General features: G+C 52.9%; 1 protein-coding gene and 1 non-coding gene across 17 annotated transcripts in view; both read left to right on the top strand.

The window, feature by feature from the left end:
- MADD (MAP kinase activating death domain) overlaps window positions 1–17899 on the top strand; it is a 40550-nt gene that overhangs the window by 3789 nt on the left and 18862 nt on the right. For 4 of the 16 annotated variants that reach the window (XR_001919197.1, XR_001919201.1, XM_018059114.1 and 1 more), the window contains exons 2-23: window positions 298–457; window positions 1064–1660; window positions 2061–2364; window positions 3090–3221; window positions 3749–3862; window positions 5012–5092; window positions 6726–6904; window positions 7258–7493; window positions 7694–7850; window positions 8109–8212; window positions 8430–8620; window positions 9009–9259; window positions 9506–9645; window positions 10482–10583; window positions 11909–11968; window positions 12319–12421; window positions 12993–13179; window positions 13276–13426; window positions 13911–14117; window positions 15765–15818; window positions 16781–16881; window positions 17746–17829. Coding sequence is in view for 10 of the 16 variants with exons in the window: in XM_018059114.1 (XP_017914603.1) it covers window positions 396–457; window positions 1064–1660; window positions 2061–2364; window positions 3090–3221; window positions 3749–3862; window positions 5012–5092; window positions 6726–6904; window positions 7258–7493; window positions 7694–7850; window positions 8109–8212; window positions 8430–8620; window positions 9009–9259; window positions 9506–9645; window positions 10482–10583; window positions 11909–11968; window positions 12319–12421; window positions 12993–13179; window positions 13276–13426; window positions 13911–14117; window positions 15765–15818; window positions 16781–16881; window positions 17746–17829 (3597 nt within the window). In the remaining 6 variants the exon portion in view is untranslated. Of the gene's footprint in view, window positions 1–297; window positions 458–1063; window positions 1661–2060; window positions 2365–3089; window positions 3222–3748; window positions 3863–5011; window positions 5093–6725; window positions 6905–7257; window positions 7494–7693; window positions 7851–8108; window positions 8213–8429; window positions 8621–9008; window positions 9260–9505; window positions 9646–10481; window positions 10584–11908; window positions 11969–12318; window positions 12422–12992; window positions 13180–13275; window positions 13427–13910; window positions 14118–15764; window positions 15819–16780; window positions 16882–17745; window positions 17857–17899 lie in introns of all 16 variants that reach the window. The other 12 variants (XR_001919198.1, XM_018059115.1, XM_018059116.1 and 9 more) reach the window with 9 other exon arrangements.
- On the top strand, window positions 10649–10721 carry MIR2318 (microRNA 2318). The gene is given in 1 exon segment (NR_129666.1): window positions 10649–10721. It is a non-coding gene; the product is annotated as a microRNA 2318 (primary transcript).

Below are 17899 nucleotides of genomic sequence, written 5' to 3'. Positions count from 1 at the left end.
TTATTATGATAATTGAGTCCGGATTGGACTGACCAGGCCTGTTTTTCAGAAACAGTCCCAGGAGTAAGGCTGGAAACCTGGTTTGTAGGGATGGGGAGGTGAGCCATTATTTATCCTACTTCTTGACATGTGACTCTGTGAGCTCATAAGCCCAGACAGAGCTCTACACTGGGAAAAGTGTCATGTTCTCCTATCTTTAGTAGTAAAATGGAAGATCTTCTGACCTGGGTTGACGTGGAGAGGGATGAGTCCCTTAGGTGAAGCAGTGGATCTTATCAGTACTTTTTTTCCTATTAGACTTGGCGTTTCAGATAACATCAGAATTCGTCCTGCGAACCTTGACTCCATGCCTGGTGCCTTGAAGTTTCTCTGAGATGAACTGATGAATTGGAGCCATGGTGCAGAAGAAGAAGTCCTGTCCTCGGTTACTTGACTACCTGGTGATCGTAGGGGCCAGGTAACCAGGAAGTGACTGATTTTGTCTAGTCATGTGGGTAGCCACAAAATCTGTAAGGAATCCCCTTCCCTACTTCCACGTTGCTTTGCATATCTCATTCTTCTGTTATTTGACCCTGAGGGGAACTTTGCTGCCAGTTGGAAAAACAGAACAGGCGGATCGAGGCTACTGGCCTGGAGAAAGAGAAAGAGCAAACCTCTGCTCCTAAATAGCATCTTTGTGATTTTGAGCAAATATACTGTTATCTACCTCAGCTTCCTTATTTTGTAAAAAAGGAAAAGTACATTGTGCTCCTTTTCTGTCTGCCTATGCTCTTTGGGGAATTCATTAGCTAATACACCTTGAAAGATGCTAGTCATCTTACAGTGTTGGTGATAATCTTATTGTCGCCATTTGCCTTTCATTTCAGGATAGGCATCTTCATGGCAGCACAGACCTCAACGTGGCATGCTTTCCCAGGTCCTGCAGCTAGGTTACTTTAGCCAAAAGAGCATTTTTTCTCCACTGTAGCTAAATTATTATAATTTTTTTTTTCTTTACTGTGGTTAAAACCCGAAAGAGCATGCCATCCCTTCAGGCTGCTGACCTTGTCTGTCTGTTCTCCAGGCACCCGAGCAGTGACAGTGTGGCCCAGACTCCGGAACTGCTACGGCGGTACCCGCTAGAGGACCACGCCGAGTTTCCCCTGCCCCCGGATGTCGTGTTCTTCTGCCAGCCAGAGGGCTGCCTAAGCGTGCGGCAGCGGCGCATGACCCTGCGGGACGACACCTCTTTTGTCTTCACCCTCACCGACAAGGACACTGGCGTCACCCGTTATGGCATCTGCGTCAACTTTTACCGCTCTTTCCAAAAGCGTGTGCCTAAGGAGAAAGGGGAGGCCGGGCCAGGGTCCCGGGGGAAGGAAGGGCCCCGAGCCCCCTGCGTCTCCGAGGAGGTGGGCCCTAAGACCTCGGAGAGCAGCCCGTCCCTGCAGCCGCCCAGTGCCGACTCCACCCCGGACGTGAGCCAGTCTCCGCGGGCCAGACGCCGGGCCAAGGCGGGGACCCGGTCCCGCAACAGCACGCTGACGTCTCTGTGCGTGCTCAGCCACTACCCCTTTTTCTCCACCTTCCGAGAATGTCTGTACACCCTCAAGCGTCTGGTGGACTGCTGCAGTGAGCGCCTGCTGGGCAAGAAACTGGGCCTCCCTCGAGGCATACAGAGGTATGGTTCACTGCCGCTGCTCGGAACAGGGGAGGTGTCTGGAGTTGAGGTGTAGTTGGCTGGTGAGGGGCGTAGGGATTTCCCTCTAAAGCCTGAGGTCCCTCAGACCTCCTGAAACGCTTAATGTTAATCCATGGAAGCGAAAGACTGCTGCAGAGTTAGACCCCCTTCCGTGATCGTGCTTGGAGTGATGCCGAGGAGTTGGGTGTTTCAGGATGGGCAGGACCTGAAGTCCTTGCTGTGTGTACGTTCTTGTGCTTGGCATCACCCTTGTGTGCCCCCTGTGGCCCTGGCTGAGCCCATAGAGAGGTCTTCTCCAGTCGCCGTGGTCAGACTCTCTGTGGCTGCGCGGGGCTGCTGGGAGGCGTCCGCTCCCGCTGCTTACGCGTCTGCTCCTCAGGGACACCATGTGGCGCATCTTCACCGGATCGTTGTTAGTGGAGGAGAAGTCGAGCGCCCTGCTGCACGACCTCCGGGAGATTGAGGCCTGGATCTACCGCTTGCTGCGCTCCCCAGTACCTGTCTCGGGGCAGAAACGAGTGGACATCGAGGTCCTGCCCCAGGAGCTCCAGCAGGCTCTGACCTTTGCTCTCCCAGACCCCTCTCGATTCACCCTAGTGGACTTCCCGCTGCACCTTCCCCTGGAGCTTCTGGGTGTGGACGCCTGTCTACAGGTGCTCACCTGCATCCTGTTAGAGCACAAGGTGAGAGGGCAGCGTTCCAGGCCGTTCTAGGGGAAGGGCTTCGAAGCAGAGGCTAGACCATCACAGATGAGGATTAGGGACCACATCTTTTCCATCACTTTTCTCCAAGAGATAACGTGATCCAAGGTATACAGTAGGTTCCCAGTGGGTGAGGGTTGAATTACGGTACCAGCATCAGGTGGATTAGGGGGCCCAACGGTAAAGAATCTGCCTGCCACTTAAGGAGCCATGGATTTGATCCCTGGGTCGGGAAGATCCCCTGGAGGAGGAGATGGCAGCTCACTCCAGTATTCTGGCCTGGGAAATCCCATGGACAGAGGAGCCTTAGCGGGCTACAGTCCATAGGGTCGCAATGAGTTTGACATGACTAAGTGACTTTGAGCATCATGTGGGATATATTCAGAGAGCTTGGCACTCAGCTGAATTATCCTCAACTGTACCAGCCTAATTCTCTGGAAATCTCAGTAACTCTGTGCTGATGAGTGACCCTGGGATTTGGGGAGTAAGAGCTAAGAAGGTAAAGGAATGATTCCAGGGAGGATTTGGGCAGTGCTTACACTGGGAGGCGACAGGCAGGGCAGGGTGTCGGGCAGTGATAAGTGTGGAAACTAAGGTCCCAGGGCCATGGCCTTGGTGAAAAGAAATTAAATTGTAGTGTCAGAGGCTCTTTCAACTTCAGCCTTACTGATTCTGTCGAGCAATCCCTCTGGTACGGTTTGTGGCAGGTCGTGCTCCAGTCCCGAGACTACAACGCACTCTCCATGTCCGTGATGGCCTTTGTGGCGATGCTCTACCCCTTGGAGTATATGTTTCCTGTTATCCCACTGCTGCCCACCTGCATGGCGTCGGCAGAGCAGGTGAGTCTCAAGGCGCCTTCTGGCTTTGCCACCTCTCTTCTGACACTGCCCAGGTGAAGGCTCCATGCCCAAAGAAGTTGTAAATCAGTCCTGGTCCTGAATTCCTTGTCATAACTTATTTGTCCACAAAATCTGAACTGATCTGGTGGGAAAACCTAGGCTATTTAGGCTTTTTTTATTTTTAAACTTCTTTTTTTGTATTGGGGTAGAGCTGATTAACAGTGTTATGATGATTTCAGGTGAACAGCGAAGGGACTCAGCCATACATATACATGGATCCACTATTTATAGTTTTTATTTATCACAGTTAATGTCAGGGATTATATGCTACTGGCTACCTCACTGCAAGTAGTACATAATATGTATAATACATACTATTACTTCTCTAAAATCTGAAGCACTCTGAACTTTGGAACACATCTGCCTTCAAGGAGGGATTGTGGACCTGTGTTTTCCTCCCTTGGAAAAATCTTGACCTGATAAGTGATCACAGTAGATTTTGGTTTTGTTCCTTGTCTTTTGCACAGCTGCTATTGGCTCCAACACCATACATCATTGGGGTCCCTGCCAGCTTCTTCCTCTACAAACTGGACTTCAAAATGCCTGATGACGTGTGGCTGGTAGATCTGGACAGCAACAGGGTGAGGCCCTTGTCTCAGGCTCCGTGGGGCCTAGAATAGGAGTGTGTTCTGTTTTTCTAGATTACTGCCAGGAAGGTCCTAAATTTCTGGGTGATTGCTACTGTGAAACTCACTGAAACAACTTTTCTTTAAAAAAATGCTGCTTTTACTTTATTGTCTTGATAAGCTCTTGGTTAGGACCCAGAGAATTATAAGATTTCGTTTTTCTGGAGTTAAGTGTTTCCCCGCATCTTCCAAGAGCAGCAGAGCAGTTACGGTTGCAGAATTATTACCTACGGCGTAGGTCATCTACTGGTTTTCTGGGAGTGTAGTTTCTACTAAGAAACTGCATTTCAGTGCAGATTTTTAAAAAGTATATTATTAACATTCTGTGATGTGAATACATTCAAGCTTCGGTAGGTAGCCCTTATACGTGTTTGCCATAAAACTTTAGAGAGTAAAAATAAAAGTACAAAGAACGAAACAAAAGACGTGATCCTGGTACTGCCCTGGTGGTCCAGTGGCTACGAGCCCATGCTCCCTATGCAGGGGGCCCAGGTTCGATCCCTGGTCAGGGAACTAGAGCTAAGAGTTTGCGTGCTGCAACTAAAAGATCCTGCACGTTGCAACTGAAGAACGCACATGCCATCACGAGGCTGGGCAGTCCCCAGCGCCCCAGCCAAGACCTGGTGCAGTCCCATGAGCCTGTTGGCCAGGGAGAGTCACCAAGAACATTTAGGTATATTGTTTCCTTTTAGGTGTGTATATCTGTCGTATACCTGCATATATCTGTATATTTATGTACACGCATATATAACGTGTTTGCATGTATATAATAGTATTGTATATATGTAAGGAGCTTCCCTGGTAGCTCAGATGGTAAAGAATCCGCCTGCCAAGCTGGAGATGCAGGTTTGATCCCTGGGTCAGGAAGATCCCCTGGAGAAGGAAATGGCAACCCATTCCAGTATTCTTGCTTGAAAAATCCCATGGACGGAGGAGCCTGGCGGGCTTCAGTCCATGGGGTCGCAAAAAAGTCAGACATGACTTCGTGACCAAAAACAACAACGTTGTGTATCTAATTTCCTGTTCTTATTCCTTACCTTTACGTGAGAGAAACTCTGGAGCAACTAATTCTAAGGTCGCACCTTTGCTCTTTGTCTGGTGCAGGTGATTGCCCCCACCAACGCGGAAGTGCTGCCTGTCCTGCCAGAACCGGAATCGTTAGAGTTGAAGAAGCATTTGAAGCAGGTGGGTGAAGAGGGGAGCAAACGAGTAGGTCTCCTTAGCCGTGGGCGGGCTCCAGAAAAGCGGGGTTTCTCATTTTGGGGTGGTGGGGTGAATCTCAGAAGAAGAGCCATTTAGATTCCTTTCCACCCACGGTGTGCGCCCCTCCCACCACCCTCTAGTGCATAAAACCACCCTTCACTTTCTGCTGTTTGTCGCAGCTGCCCTTAACGGCCTCGGAATATTCTCTGTCTCCTAAGGAGGGAGTCAGCAGTTTGGACAGTCTGGCTCCTTTCATGTTTTTCTCTTGAATTGATCTCTGGTCCCTACAGAATCATTTCTTCAAAAATTCCTTCCTTTGAGTAAACCCCGTAAACGTATTTGCATTGATTGATTTTCTTCTTCCTCTGCATGCTGAACACAGTACCTGAAGGTAAACCGTGATGAGACCCTGGCCCCCTGCCCTGCTCTATGTCTTGTGTAGGACCACCAGTAGATAGCTCTGTGTTTCTTTTTAGGAACTCCTCACTTGGAGAGTCTTCAGAAATCTCTCTGTGTTGTCTCAGTTACTTAGCAATACCTCTAGGTGAAATCTGTTTGGATTTACATGAGTTATTTTGTGTCATCCCTCTTGCTTTCTCTCACTTGGCTCCATCACTACTGATACAACATGATATCTTGTTACAGCTGAGTCTGGTGAGGATAGCAAGTTCAGAAGATTGTCTAGCTGTCTTCCTTTGCTGTGTTTTCATTATCGATGATTGTTTTAGTATGACTAATGAGATGGAGAAGTAAAGTCAGAATTTTGCTTTACGTGTTCATAGGAGCTAAGATCTCTGGGCTCACAGACCCTGTATTCTGACCCCTGTCACTCAAAGCGAGGTCCCTGGACCAGCGGCATTAGTATCACCTGGGCTTGTTAAATGTGCAGAATCACCTCAGACACACTGAATCAGAATCCGCATGCAGTCACATCCCCAGGTGATTCCTATGCTCGATGACATTGAAGAAACACTGCTGGGACTGCCCTGGTGGCCCGGTGGTTAAGAATCTGTCTGCCAGTGCAGGGGACATGGGTTCCGTCCCGGGTTGGGGAAGATTCCACGTGCAGCTTCTGAAGCCCATGTGCCCTGGAGCCCACCCTGTAACTGGAGAGGCCCAGCAGTGAGAAGCCTGCTCAGCACAGCTAGAGAGAGCCTGCACGCAGCGACCAAGACCCAGTACAGCCCTCAAGTAAACTGATTGAAAAAAACAAACACTGCTGGTTTAGACCAGTGGTTTTCAAACTGGCCCATGGAGCCCCTGAGGGTTGATTTAGATCGGGACCACTGAGCATATGAGGCTCTGGGTTCCGTATATGCTTCAGAGAAGCTTTACTTTTATAGGTTTCAACTGTTGATGTTCCCACCTAGATCTCAATTGAAAAATAAGATTTCATAACTAAAACAAATTTGAAAACTATCACCTTGGACTGAAGGTGTGATCAAGTGGCCTTGATCAGATTGGCTTAAGCTGAAGATTGCGTAATTCAGATTGTTTCCTAAAGGTTAAAGTCTCTGGATTCTTGTTTCAGAGAGGAAGGCTCTTTCCTAGGAATTGACGTTGGCTGGCCGCCCAGGACTCAGCCACCTGTGCGGGACTTCTTCTTGTTCCGCAGGCCCTCGCCAGCATGAGTCTCAACACCCAACCCATCCTCAATCTGGAGAAATTCCATGAGGGCCAGGAGATCCCCCTTCTCCTGGGAAGGCCTTCTAATGACCTGCAGTCCACACCTTCCACCGAGTTCAACCCGCTCATATACGGCAATGACGTGGATTCGGTGGATGTCGCAACCAGGTATAGGCAAGCCAACCAGACAGCCACAAGCTCTTAAATCGGGCCCTCCTCACTCAGGGACCTCGGGGCGAATTACCCCCTGAGCCCAGAGAGTCTTTATGTATGAAATGTGCATAGTACCTGGTTATATTTGCCACCTTAGTAAAAGCAGAGGAAATGGTTCATCATACTCTCAGGCCTTTTAGGCCTCGGGTGCGGACGGGGGTTGATGATTCTTCAAGACACCTCTCCCCTGGCTGTTGGAAGCTTGTAAAATGATGACGTCGGGAGGTGGTCTGAGGCCTCAGATCGTAGGGACCCTTGCTCTGCAGGGCGCGGCACTCGGGCCGTCTCACCATCCTCTTCTTCCCCAGAGTGGCCATGGTCCGTTTCTTCAACTCCCCCAACGTGCTGCGGGGCTTTCAGATGCACACGCGTACCCTACGTCTCTTCCCCCGGCCCGTGGTGGCTTTCCAAGCCGGCTCCTTTCTAGCCTCACGCCCCCGGCAGACTCCTTTCGCCGAGAAACTGGCCAGGACTCAGGCCGTGGAGTACTTTGGAGAATGGATCCTGAACCCCACCAACTACGCCTTCCAGCGGATTCACAACAGTGAGTCCCCGTCCCGCTGCCCACCTCCTGTTTTGTCCTCCTGATGGCTCTTCCCTGTGCTCTCTCCTCTGCCAGTCTGCAGGCTGCCCCTGCCATTCTGATTTTGCTTGAGACTTTCTCCCACCTTTCTTTTACACTTTGCTTGCTTTTTCTCCCCCTGTTGCCCACTCAAGTCTCCTTTTGTTTTCCTCCACGGGTAGACATGTTCGATCCAGCTCTGATTGGCGACAAGCCCAAGTGGTACGCCCACCAGCTGCAGCCCATTCACTATCGAGTGTATGACAGCGGTTCCCAGTTGGCCGAGGCGCTGAGCGTGCCGCCTGAGCGAGACTCTGACTCTGACCCAACCGATGACAGGTGAGCAGCAGGAGGGTTCTCAAAGGCTAGAAGGCTCTCACTAGCAAGGTGGCCGGATTTCATAGGGTTTAGACATTGGTCTGCAAGGCCTTGGATCATACATAGTTCAGTTGATTTCGTGTTTATTTCCTCATTCTCTATCTTGTTCCCTGATCTTGAGTTACAGGTGCTCCTCTGTTGGTTTTCCTAATGTGGGTTGCCGATTCTTATCTCTGCCCCCTTTTTCCTGTTTTGTTTTTCTTGCTCTTCACTCTGCAGCGGGAGTGACAGCATGGATTACGACGACTCGAGCTCTTCTTACTCTTCCCTTGGTGACTTTGTCAGCGAGATGATGAAGTGCGACATCAACGGTGATACTCCCAGTAAGTATACTCGGAGAAACTAGCCGCTCCAGGTGGGGTTTGGGGTTCTGCGATGGCAGGTCTGCAGCTGCCATCTTTGAGGGGTTTTTTTTTTCTTTTTTTTAAAGAAAACTTATAAAAATTAATCTTTCAATTGGAGTATAGTTGATTTACAGCGATAGTGTCTACGGTACAGCACAGTGAGTCCGCCAGACATATCTTCCTTGGGTTTTGGCAGACGTGGACCCTCTGACACACGCGGCGCTGGGGGATGCCAGCGAGGTGGCGATTGAGGAGCTACAGAACCAGAAGGAGGCAGAGGAACCCGGCCCGGATGGCGAGCACTCTCAGGAAAACCCGCCACTGCGCTCTAGCTCCAGCACCACTGCCAGCAGTAGCCCCAGCACCGTCATCCACGGCGCCAGCTCTGTACGTGAGGGCTCGGAGGAGGGGATGCGTGAGAACGGCGACTTGAGGTGTGGGGCCTCATCTCTGTTAGGAAAGCTGGGGTGAAGCTGTCCACTCACTTTGCTGCTTTCCCCACATTGCCCCCAGCCTCCTCTCCATAGATCCTGTAGTTTAGAGCCTATGAAATACAGTCTGAGCCCCGAAGGAGGACCCGCAGCCCTGTTCAGGGGTGAGCTGAGATTTCCCCCTTGTATACTTTGTGCAGAGAGAACAGGGCTGTCACGGAGATGCTTCTCACACACGCCTCAGGCTCAGAATCTACCAGGCCTGGCTTGGCCCTGCCCAGCTGAGAAAGACAGGAAGGCACCCCAGGCGCTGGGTGACCCCTTTGTATTTAATATGTCCCCAGGAACCTGTCGACTCAACAGAGGTGGACGATAAGGCGGCAGGAGGCGTCCCCAAGTCCCTCCCCACCATGCCTCCCGGCGTGGGCAAGTGCAGCGTGGACAGACGTCAGCCAGAAACGGGAGACGGTTCAGTGCGCCGGCAAGCCTCTGACAGTCCGTGCCTCCAGCCCCAGTATGGCGTTCCCCCTGAGGAAGACGATGAGCAGGGTGAAAGTTATACCCCCCGACTCAGCCAGCATGTCAGTGGCCATCGGTGAGAGCCTGCGGGTGCCCCTAGAGGGGTGACGGAAGGACCTTACCCCGTGGGCCCTGGGGCGAGGGTGGGCCAGAAAGTCTGGGCAGTCTGAAGGCTCGTGAGGCCTGGCATCCCCAGAGGCTCAGGCTTTGATCTAGACCTGCCTGTAGGAACCACGGGAAGGGAGTGCAGTGTGGTCAGGCCCCTCCGCCCAGGATTCGGCACCCCTGCCTGGGGGCTCAGAGGTGCCACTGTGTGTTCAAGGGCTCAAAAGTTGCTGCGGCCCAACAGCTTGAAACTGGCAAGTGACTCAGACGCAGAGTCGGACTCTCGAGCAAGTTCGCCCACCTCCACCGTCTCCAACAATAGCACGGAGGGCTTCGGGGGCATCATGTCTTTCGCCAGTAAGTCCCTGAGGCTCCTCCCGCCTGGGTCCCATCTCCTGTCCGGCAGGGCCTGACCACGGCAGATGCTGCTTACGGCTTCAGACATAGGGCTGGGTTGGCATTGTCAAGCTCCTCTTCAGGTGGTTTGAGTGATGCCAAATAAGGTATTTTCGGGGGAAGTCAACAGAGAACAGGGACAGATTAGTCACTGTCTTTATGCCTGGATGTTTTGGTCTGTTTGGGGGTCTGGCTGTTGAACTGAAAAGGAATCATTTTATTAAAATCATAACCCTTGTACATGTATTTCCTGGAAATGTTCTAGTCAAATTTGATTTGAGATTTGTGTTTAATATCTTCTCTGCCTGGGGGAAGGACTTTTTCACGCACACACCTTGAAATCTATCTGACATAGGCTTGTACATAGAGAATATTACCAGAAATGAGGGTGATGTCGGTTCAAGATTAAAGACAGACTAGGGGCCAGAGAAGGCCATCATGGGGGGATCACTGCGATGGTGAGGTTTTTTTTTTTAGAAGCCCGGAAGGGAGAGTACCAGCGTCAGACCGGAAGTGCATTATCTGCCAGGCGTTTGCACTGGGCTGGCAGTAGAGGAGAGGCTTGGGTGTTACCATGGGAGGCAGCCAGAGAAAGTGGTTCCTGGGGGTTCTGAGCATTCCTGGCAGTAGCCCTTTTGTTTGTCTTAAGTTAGCTGTGGTCCTTTCTAAGCTTAGGTGAGGGGCTCTGGGATTACGTCTGAAGAGGAGGAGGGTGGAGGTGGTGCTCCAGCCCCTGGAGGGGAGTGCCCTGACACTTCACCCCCCTGACGCATGGCTCTCACCCGCCCCCTGGACAGGCAGCCTGTATCGGAACCACAGCACCAGCTTCAGCCTTTCAAACCTCACGCTGCCCACCAAAGGAGCCCGAGAGAAGAGCACGCCCTTCCCCAGTCTGAAAGGTGACTACCGCCCTCCTTCTGCCAAGCCGAGGTCCTCCGGGAAATATTTCAGGCCCGTGGGTGCTTGTCAGGAACCCCGTGTATGATGAATTATCTGACCCGGCTATTGCCTCTCATATAATGCTTCTTGTGGCTCTCTGCACACATCGTATGAGTTCTCTGCTGGTTTTCAGGTGGAAACTTTGTCTTTTGTAGCTAAAGAGAAGGCCCTGTCGTGTCATTTAGGATAACGGCAACTGGGGGATTACTGCTGCTTCCGGAGGCAGCCTTTGTCAGAGGCACGTAATCCACATAGGGCTCCTTGGCTGCCACCAGTCTTCTGCCAGGCTCCTACTGTGTGGACTCAGGACAGACTCCATCCTAAGGAGCTGGCCCACCAGGGGCTGGTTGTGAAAAGACTGGCAGTGTTCACAGAGTCAAGAGACCTCTCACTTTGGCTTGCTGTCAGCTCAGGGCCCCGTGAGTGCAGCATTGGTTGGCATCGAGGGGCAGTTAAGACCTCACTGGATTTTCATTTGCGATTTCTGAGTTTGACGGGCTCTTTTGAATTTACTCTGACTTTTGTTTATTTCCTTTGGAGTTTGTGCTGAAATATTTAATCGAAGAAAGCCAAATGAGCAGCAGTTTCATGTATTTTTTAACTGGCCTGTCTCCCCACCAATTGTAAATGTTAGGAATCTCAGGAACGTTCTTTGGTGGGGATGGGAGTGTAGGGTAGATGGGCAGAAGGACATCACAGCTAGTGGTGCGTGTAGGGAGCTCACCAGGCCTGCAGGGCGGATCGGCCCAGGCACGGCAGCTTAGGGACGGAAAGGCGGCAGTGTCGCTGACTCTCTTTGACACAGCTGCAGGGGGCAGGCGTCGCCACGCTCTCATTGCATGCAGGCGCTTCAGTCCATCCAGGCGCTTCACTCCATCCGCTGCACTGGTCGCTCCCACCCACTCCCACCCTCAGCCTCACCGCCTCCCCTTGACACGTCGGGGGGCGCTTCCCTCTGTCTCCCTGTGGGCCCTCCGGACACCCATGCTGGATGTTTCGTGAAACAGCTGTCTCATATGCATGTGTTCGTTGAGTACCTAAAGGCTCCTGGTGTCATTCCCCTGCCTCTGGCTCGGAGAGGCCATAGTCTTAAGGACAGTCTTTCCCAGAGCCTGGGCTTGTCCCCTTGGCCGCTCGGCTTCCAGCCTCTGGAGGTGCCCGAGAACGAAGGTCACAGGCACTAAGCTTCGGGAGGATGCTCAGACGACCTGACTGGCCGCTCCACCGCGGGGTGCAGGGGGGTGGTGTCGTGCTGCAGCTACTAATTGTGTATTTTGTGTCCCAGTATTTGGGCTAAATACTCTAATGGAGATTGTTACTGAAGCCGGCCCTGGGAGTGGTGAAGGTGGGTCTTGCCTGAGCTCTGCATGATCTTTTTTCTCCTAGCATCTCCTGTGCCTGCCCGAGGGCCATCCTCCTCCCGGAGCAAGCGGCCTCACCTCGAGTGGCCCGCCTTGCCCCGCTCCCCCGTGCTTGCCCGTGGGGCGTGCTGCTGGTGCATGTGGAGCGGCCTGAGTCTCCATCCCCACCTCCTCCACGCGGCTGGCCTCCACCTGTGTGTGCGCGACACCCTGGGGCCGCCCGCACCCAGCCCTCCTGGGAGTGGGTGCGGAGTGTGGCTGCCCGGGGGCTGCGCCGAGCCTCGCTCCTGGACCCCAGGAGTGACGCTGTCTCCTCCTGCCTTCCTAACTGCAGGAAACAGGCGGGCCTTAGTGGACCAGAAGTCATCGGTTATTAAACACAGCCCGACCGTGAAAAGAGAGCCTCCGTCACCCCAGGGCCGGGCCAGTAACTCTAGGTAATGAAGGGAAGCGCTGTTTGTTTGTTTCTTGTTTTTTTCCCCCTGTGTAAACATTGACTTATTTATTTGGCTGCGCTGGGCTTAGTTGTAGCACTCGGGACCTTTGATCTTCATTGTCATGTGGGATCCTTAGTTGTGGCATGCAGACTCCTCAGTAGCAGTATATGGGATCTAGTTCCCTGAGCAGGGATCAAACCTGGGCCCCTTGCATTGGGCACGCCCCAGAAGTCCCCAGAGCCGTTTGAAAGGTTCTCAGATGGAGGTATCGATTCCTGTACCAAACCTGAGGGGTGCCAAAGAGAGAAAGAGAGGTGAAACCCCTCCCTACTCTGACTCGGCCCCCGTGAGGCAGCCGTTGCTGGTGGTGTGGAGGAGGGTGGGGCCAATACTGGGTCCTTGGGCACACCCAGCCGTCTGGAGGGGTGGGCTTCGCAGGGGACCTGGTGCTTTGGAAAGTGGCTTCGAGTTTTTGCTCCCGGCGGCAGACATCTAGCCTGGTGAAAGTGGGGGATGCTCTGCCAAGGAGCCGCTGACCCCAAAAGTGGTGTGTGGACCCCCCCACCCACAGTGAGAACCAGCAGTTCCTGAAGGAGGTGGTGCACAGCGTGCTGGATGGCCAGGGTGTCGGCTGGCTCAACATGAAAAAGGTGCGGCGGCTGCTGGAGAGCGAGCAGCTGCGTGTCTTTGTCCTGAGCAAGCTGAACCGCACGGTGCAGTCCGAGGAGGAGGCCCGGCAGGACGTCATCCCCGACGTGGTCAGGGCCGGGGCCAGGGGTCGCCCAGGGAGGAGGGGCGGAGACGCTGCGCTGGAGAGGGCAGCGCCCACTCTCTGCCCCGGGCTGTCATTGCAGGAGGTCAGCCGGAAGGTGTACAAGGGCATGTTGGACCTGCTCAAGTGCACGGTCCTCAGTCTGGAGCAGTCCTTCGCCCACGCCGGCCTGGGTGGCATGGCCAGCATCTTCGGGCTCCTGGAAATCGCCCAGACCCACTACTACAGTAAAGGTAGGGCTGGGACCAGCAGGGCGGCGTGCCGTCCGCAGAGAAGGGACTCGGCCCCTTGACGGGACTCCCAGCGCCAGGCTGCTTCCTCTGAGGCTCTGGGCTTTTCTTTTCTAGCACGTGTTTTTATGGGCGGATGGTCTGTCGTGGGAGAGAACGAGGCCCACTTTTCTTTCTCTGCACTTCTTCCCTTCCTCCTTCTCCTCTGTCTTCACTTCTCCCACCTCATTCCACACCTGGACTCTCTTTTTTTTTAAAGAAACACTTACTTACTTATTTGGCTGCTCAAAGATGGTCTTAGTTGCAGCAAGTGGGATCTTTAGTTATGGCATGCAAACTCTCCGTTGCAGCACGTGGGATCTCGTTCCCTGACCAGGGATCGAGCGCAAGCCCCCAGTGTGGGGGGCTCGGGGTCTTAGCCACTGGCCCACCAGGGAAGTCCTCTCCGTCTCCTTTGACCTCTTCGTGTGTTTCATCTTTTTCTCAGAACCAGACAAGCGGAAGAGAAGTCCCACGGAGAGCGTCAGTACACCAGTCAGCAAGGATCCTGGCCTGGCTGGGCGGGGGGACCCAAAGGCCATGGCCCAGCTGAGGGTCCCCCAGCTGGGACCTCGAGCACCAAGTGCCCCAGGAAAGAGTCCCAAGGAGCTGGACACCAGGAGTCTAAAGGAAGAGAACTTTGTGGCATCTATTGGTGTGTATCATGTGTTGAGTATGCTGGAGGAGTTCTGGCTTCTTCAGTGTCCCTGCCTCCTTTCAATTCATCCAGAATCCCACCTCTCTCTTCCCCACGCTTTGCTTTCCAGGCAGGGAGACAGACTTGTGTCCATTTCTAGCCGTGTCTCTTTACTTCTCTATCCCTTATGATTCATTTACACTCACCATCACCTGAGCCTTAAAGGAAGAGTGGAAGTTTTGGTTAGGGGGCCCAGTGGAGCTCACTGCCGGAGTCTGAGCTGGACTCGCCGTCCCTCCCTCTCTCATTTACACTGGGATTGCTTCACGTAGTGGAGAGTTCCTGGAAGCTGTAAGGCAGTTCACGGATGCATCTCTGGGCTGTAACACTGTGATGGTCTGGGTCTCTACAGCCAGCTTCCCCCCCTCGACCCAGGCATCACACTGCCCTCGGACTTGCTCCTCTTGGGCATGTCTGGCCACCCCACCTCCCTGGGTTCTAGACCTTGAGGTCCAGAGTTCTGAGTCAGCTCTTCCTCGCTGGACTTGGTATTAGAGCTCGCTTTACCTGTGGTGTTTCTCCATTCCCACTGAGGCACTGCCTGGTGAGCTCTCGGAGCATCGGTCTGACTCACTCCCCACCTGACCTGGAGTCCTCTAGGTTGTGCCTCTCTCTTTTTCTGGTTCTGGATCCCTGGGGAACATGCTTCTAACTGAAGCGTGTTTTTGCCACATCCATGATCTGGCCTTCCCTAGCCGGCAGAACACTTTCCTGGAGGCAGCCAGCCATGCCTGTCTCCTCCCTGTTGTGACGCTCTAGAAACTGTACTGACCCCCCCGTCTGGAGATCTGGCCCCCAGCAAGGAAAATGACTTTGGACAGATCGCTTCCCTTCAGGGTCTGTATCTCCTCACCTGGGAAGCGAGGAGATTGGACCGAGTAGGCCGAGTAGACGTTAAAGTTCTTTCAAGAAAAGAATTGCTGTGATGACTGTTCCCTCTTCTCTACCCCTACTCAGATGCTCTTCTTGACCATTTAGGGTTCTCTGCCACCCCTACTGGCTAAGATGGGTCTTCTGGCAGGGCAGGCACTGATTCTGAGGGTAAGCAGGTGTTTTGGTAGCAACAGGGAAGGATACTAGCTGCCTGCACAGGTGGCCTCTGTCCAATCCAGAGGAGCACCCAGATCTGTGCTGATGCTTCTGGGGCCCCGTCGCTGCACGAGGTGATCCTCTGTCTGATCTGGAATCCTTAAAGTTTGCTGTTCCCCAGCTCATTTGGCAGAGCGAGCACAGTGTGGTGGAAGCTCTCCCTGGCCCAAGGTTACATGATCTTGAGCAAGTGTTTCAGCCTCTTCGGGGTCAGTCTCCTCGCACCAGAACGAAGGCGCTTGATCAGAGGCTTCTCTGTCTCTGACATTCCACAGGATTTTCACTGACGCATCGAGAAGCGGAAAGGAATTTAGTTCTTGAGCTGGGCGGCAGGGAGAAGGCATTAGATCTCTCGATGTTTCACCCCCTACCCCTCCCCTCAATGAAGATCTCTCTTGATTTGTAGTCCTGTGCCTGAGACAGAAGCAGCTTGGGTGGGTGGGATTTCCATTTCATCTGTGACCAGCCTCTGACTCTCTCTGTCTTTCTCTCCTGCTTACATTGCATCTGGGGTAGAATTGTGGAGCAAGCACCAGGAAGTGAAAAAGCAAAAAGCTTTGGAAAAACAGAGTAAGGAACAAATGCCCCTTCCCGTTCCCAAGTCTCCCATACCTGCCAACTCCCCAGGTCCAGTCGGGGCAGGCCCCTTGGTCAGCCCCACCCCAAATTTGCTCTTGGGGGGTATTTGGAACGAAAGCAGGTAGGTGGTGTGTGACACTTAGGTATGTGCTCGTAGACTGCTGCTGCCCCTTCCCCTTGTGGTAAACCAGGCGGTGATCAGGGCATCCGCTGCATAAAGGCCCCCAGAGCTGGGTTCTCTGTCGCCCCAGAGTTGGTGGGGAGAATGTTTGCCTACTTCAGCACCCCTCATTGGCTGAGTCTCCCGCACCCACTGGAAGGCCTGTGGGCACAGTTGGCAGAGATGGTTGCTGTCCCTCCGTGTTGAGTCTGCAGCCTCCCGGCTCTCTGGTGGCTTGCCTAGGCACGCTTTCTCGCTTTCTGTCATTCTGTCCTTCTGCCATACCATTGTGGATGGGCGGGAAAGACGGGGGTGCCTTTTAACCCGGAACGTGGAAGCTGGGGGGGTGGGTGGGCAGCGTCCACTGAAACAGCTGGTGTTCTTTAATTCCCTGGGCTCCCCCTACTCTGGTCCCTGCAGAGAGATTTATGGGAAAGCGCAGGGACCGGGGGACCCTTAAAGGCCCTCAGGCCCCGGTGAGCGCTGACCCGGAGTGCGGTGGAGCGTGGTTGGTTTGTGTAACTTTTCCTCCTTAGGATGATGCGGTCAGAGTCTTCTCTAGCTAAGAAGGTGGCTGCAGAACCCCTTGAGACCAGGTCTGATTTTTCCCTACCTGGTTCTTAAGGCATCTGGGGACTTCTTCTTCCAGCGGGGCCCGAGTGAGTGGCAGTCCCTGGAAAGGTGACTGGGACACGCGGAGCAGGTCTGGGGCCAGGCCATGCCTCTGTCCCACTCCCTTGGCCAGCCTGCCCCTAGCCTGTGTACCAAGTAACACAAGTCTTCCCCTCCTCAGGGCCTGAAGTAATCAAACCCACCTTTGACCTTGGTGAAACCGACGAGAAAAAGTCCCAGGTCAGCGCAGACAGTGGTGTGAGCCTGACATCCGGTTCCCAGGTTTGTGACAACCTTGTTCAGAATCGTGAGCGTCAACAGTTTGCTATCTCAGAACACTTTAAGACCAAAACAAAAAGACAACCTTGAAACATCATGAATATCCAGTCTCAGAGGAATGGTGAAATAAGTGTAATATATCCATGTAATGGAGAAGGAAATGGCAACCCACTCCAGTATTCTTGCCTAGAAAATCCTGTGGACAAGGGAGCCTGGTGGGCTGCTGTCTGTGGGGTCGCACAGAGTCAGACACTACTGAAGCGACCTAGCATGCATGCATGCATGCATTGGAGAAGGAAATGGCAACCCACTCCAATATTCTTGCCTGGGGAATCCCAGGGACGGAGGAGCTTGGTGGGCTGCCGCCTGTGGGGTCGCACAGAGTCGGACACGACTGAAACAACTTAGCAGCAGCAGCAGCATCCATGTAATGCAATATTAGTATCCATTAATGACTGTATTTTCAAAATTTTAGTGACATGGGAAAGTGTTTACAAAGCTATATACAGGGTGAATCAGATTTTACTTTTAAAATATACATAGAAAAGACTGAAAGGAAGTATGCTATGATTTAATAACAGTGATTAACGTGGGTGGTAAGTTTATGGCTTTTTAAAAAAATTTCCTTATGTCTTTCGTGTATTTTCCGTAGCAAGCACGTATTTGTTTTCCATTCATTGTTTTTCTTATTCTGTAAGTCCTACATATTTTATATTCAGGAAAAAGGGCTGATTTCTCATGACCTATCCAGGGATGACAACAGAAGGGTGGGGATGGGAGGAGGAAGAAGATACAGTGTTCCTTAGGGAAGGAGAGCGTGGATGGATCTCCTCCCTGCTGTGTCTGAGTCCGCGTGTCTCGTTTCAGAGGACCGATCCAGACTCTGTCGTCGGTGTGAGTCCCGCCGTGATGATCCGAAGCTCAAGTCAGGACTCTGAAGTTAGCACCGTGGTAGGGGAACACCACGCTGGTGCCTTGGTGGGTGGGGTGTGGATCCCCTTTGGAAGGGGGTTTCCTCTCT

The sequence above is a fragment of the Capra hircus genome, chromosome 15, assembly GCF_001704415.2.
Source record: "Capra hircus breed San Clemente chromosome 15, ASM170441v1, whole genome shotgun sequence".
In the NCBI taxonomy this organism is placed as follows: domain Eukaryota; kingdom Metazoa; phylum Chordata; class Mammalia; order Artiodactyla; family Bovidae; genus Capra; species Capra hircus.
This window is presented reverse-complemented; position numbering and strand designations above follow the sequence as displayed.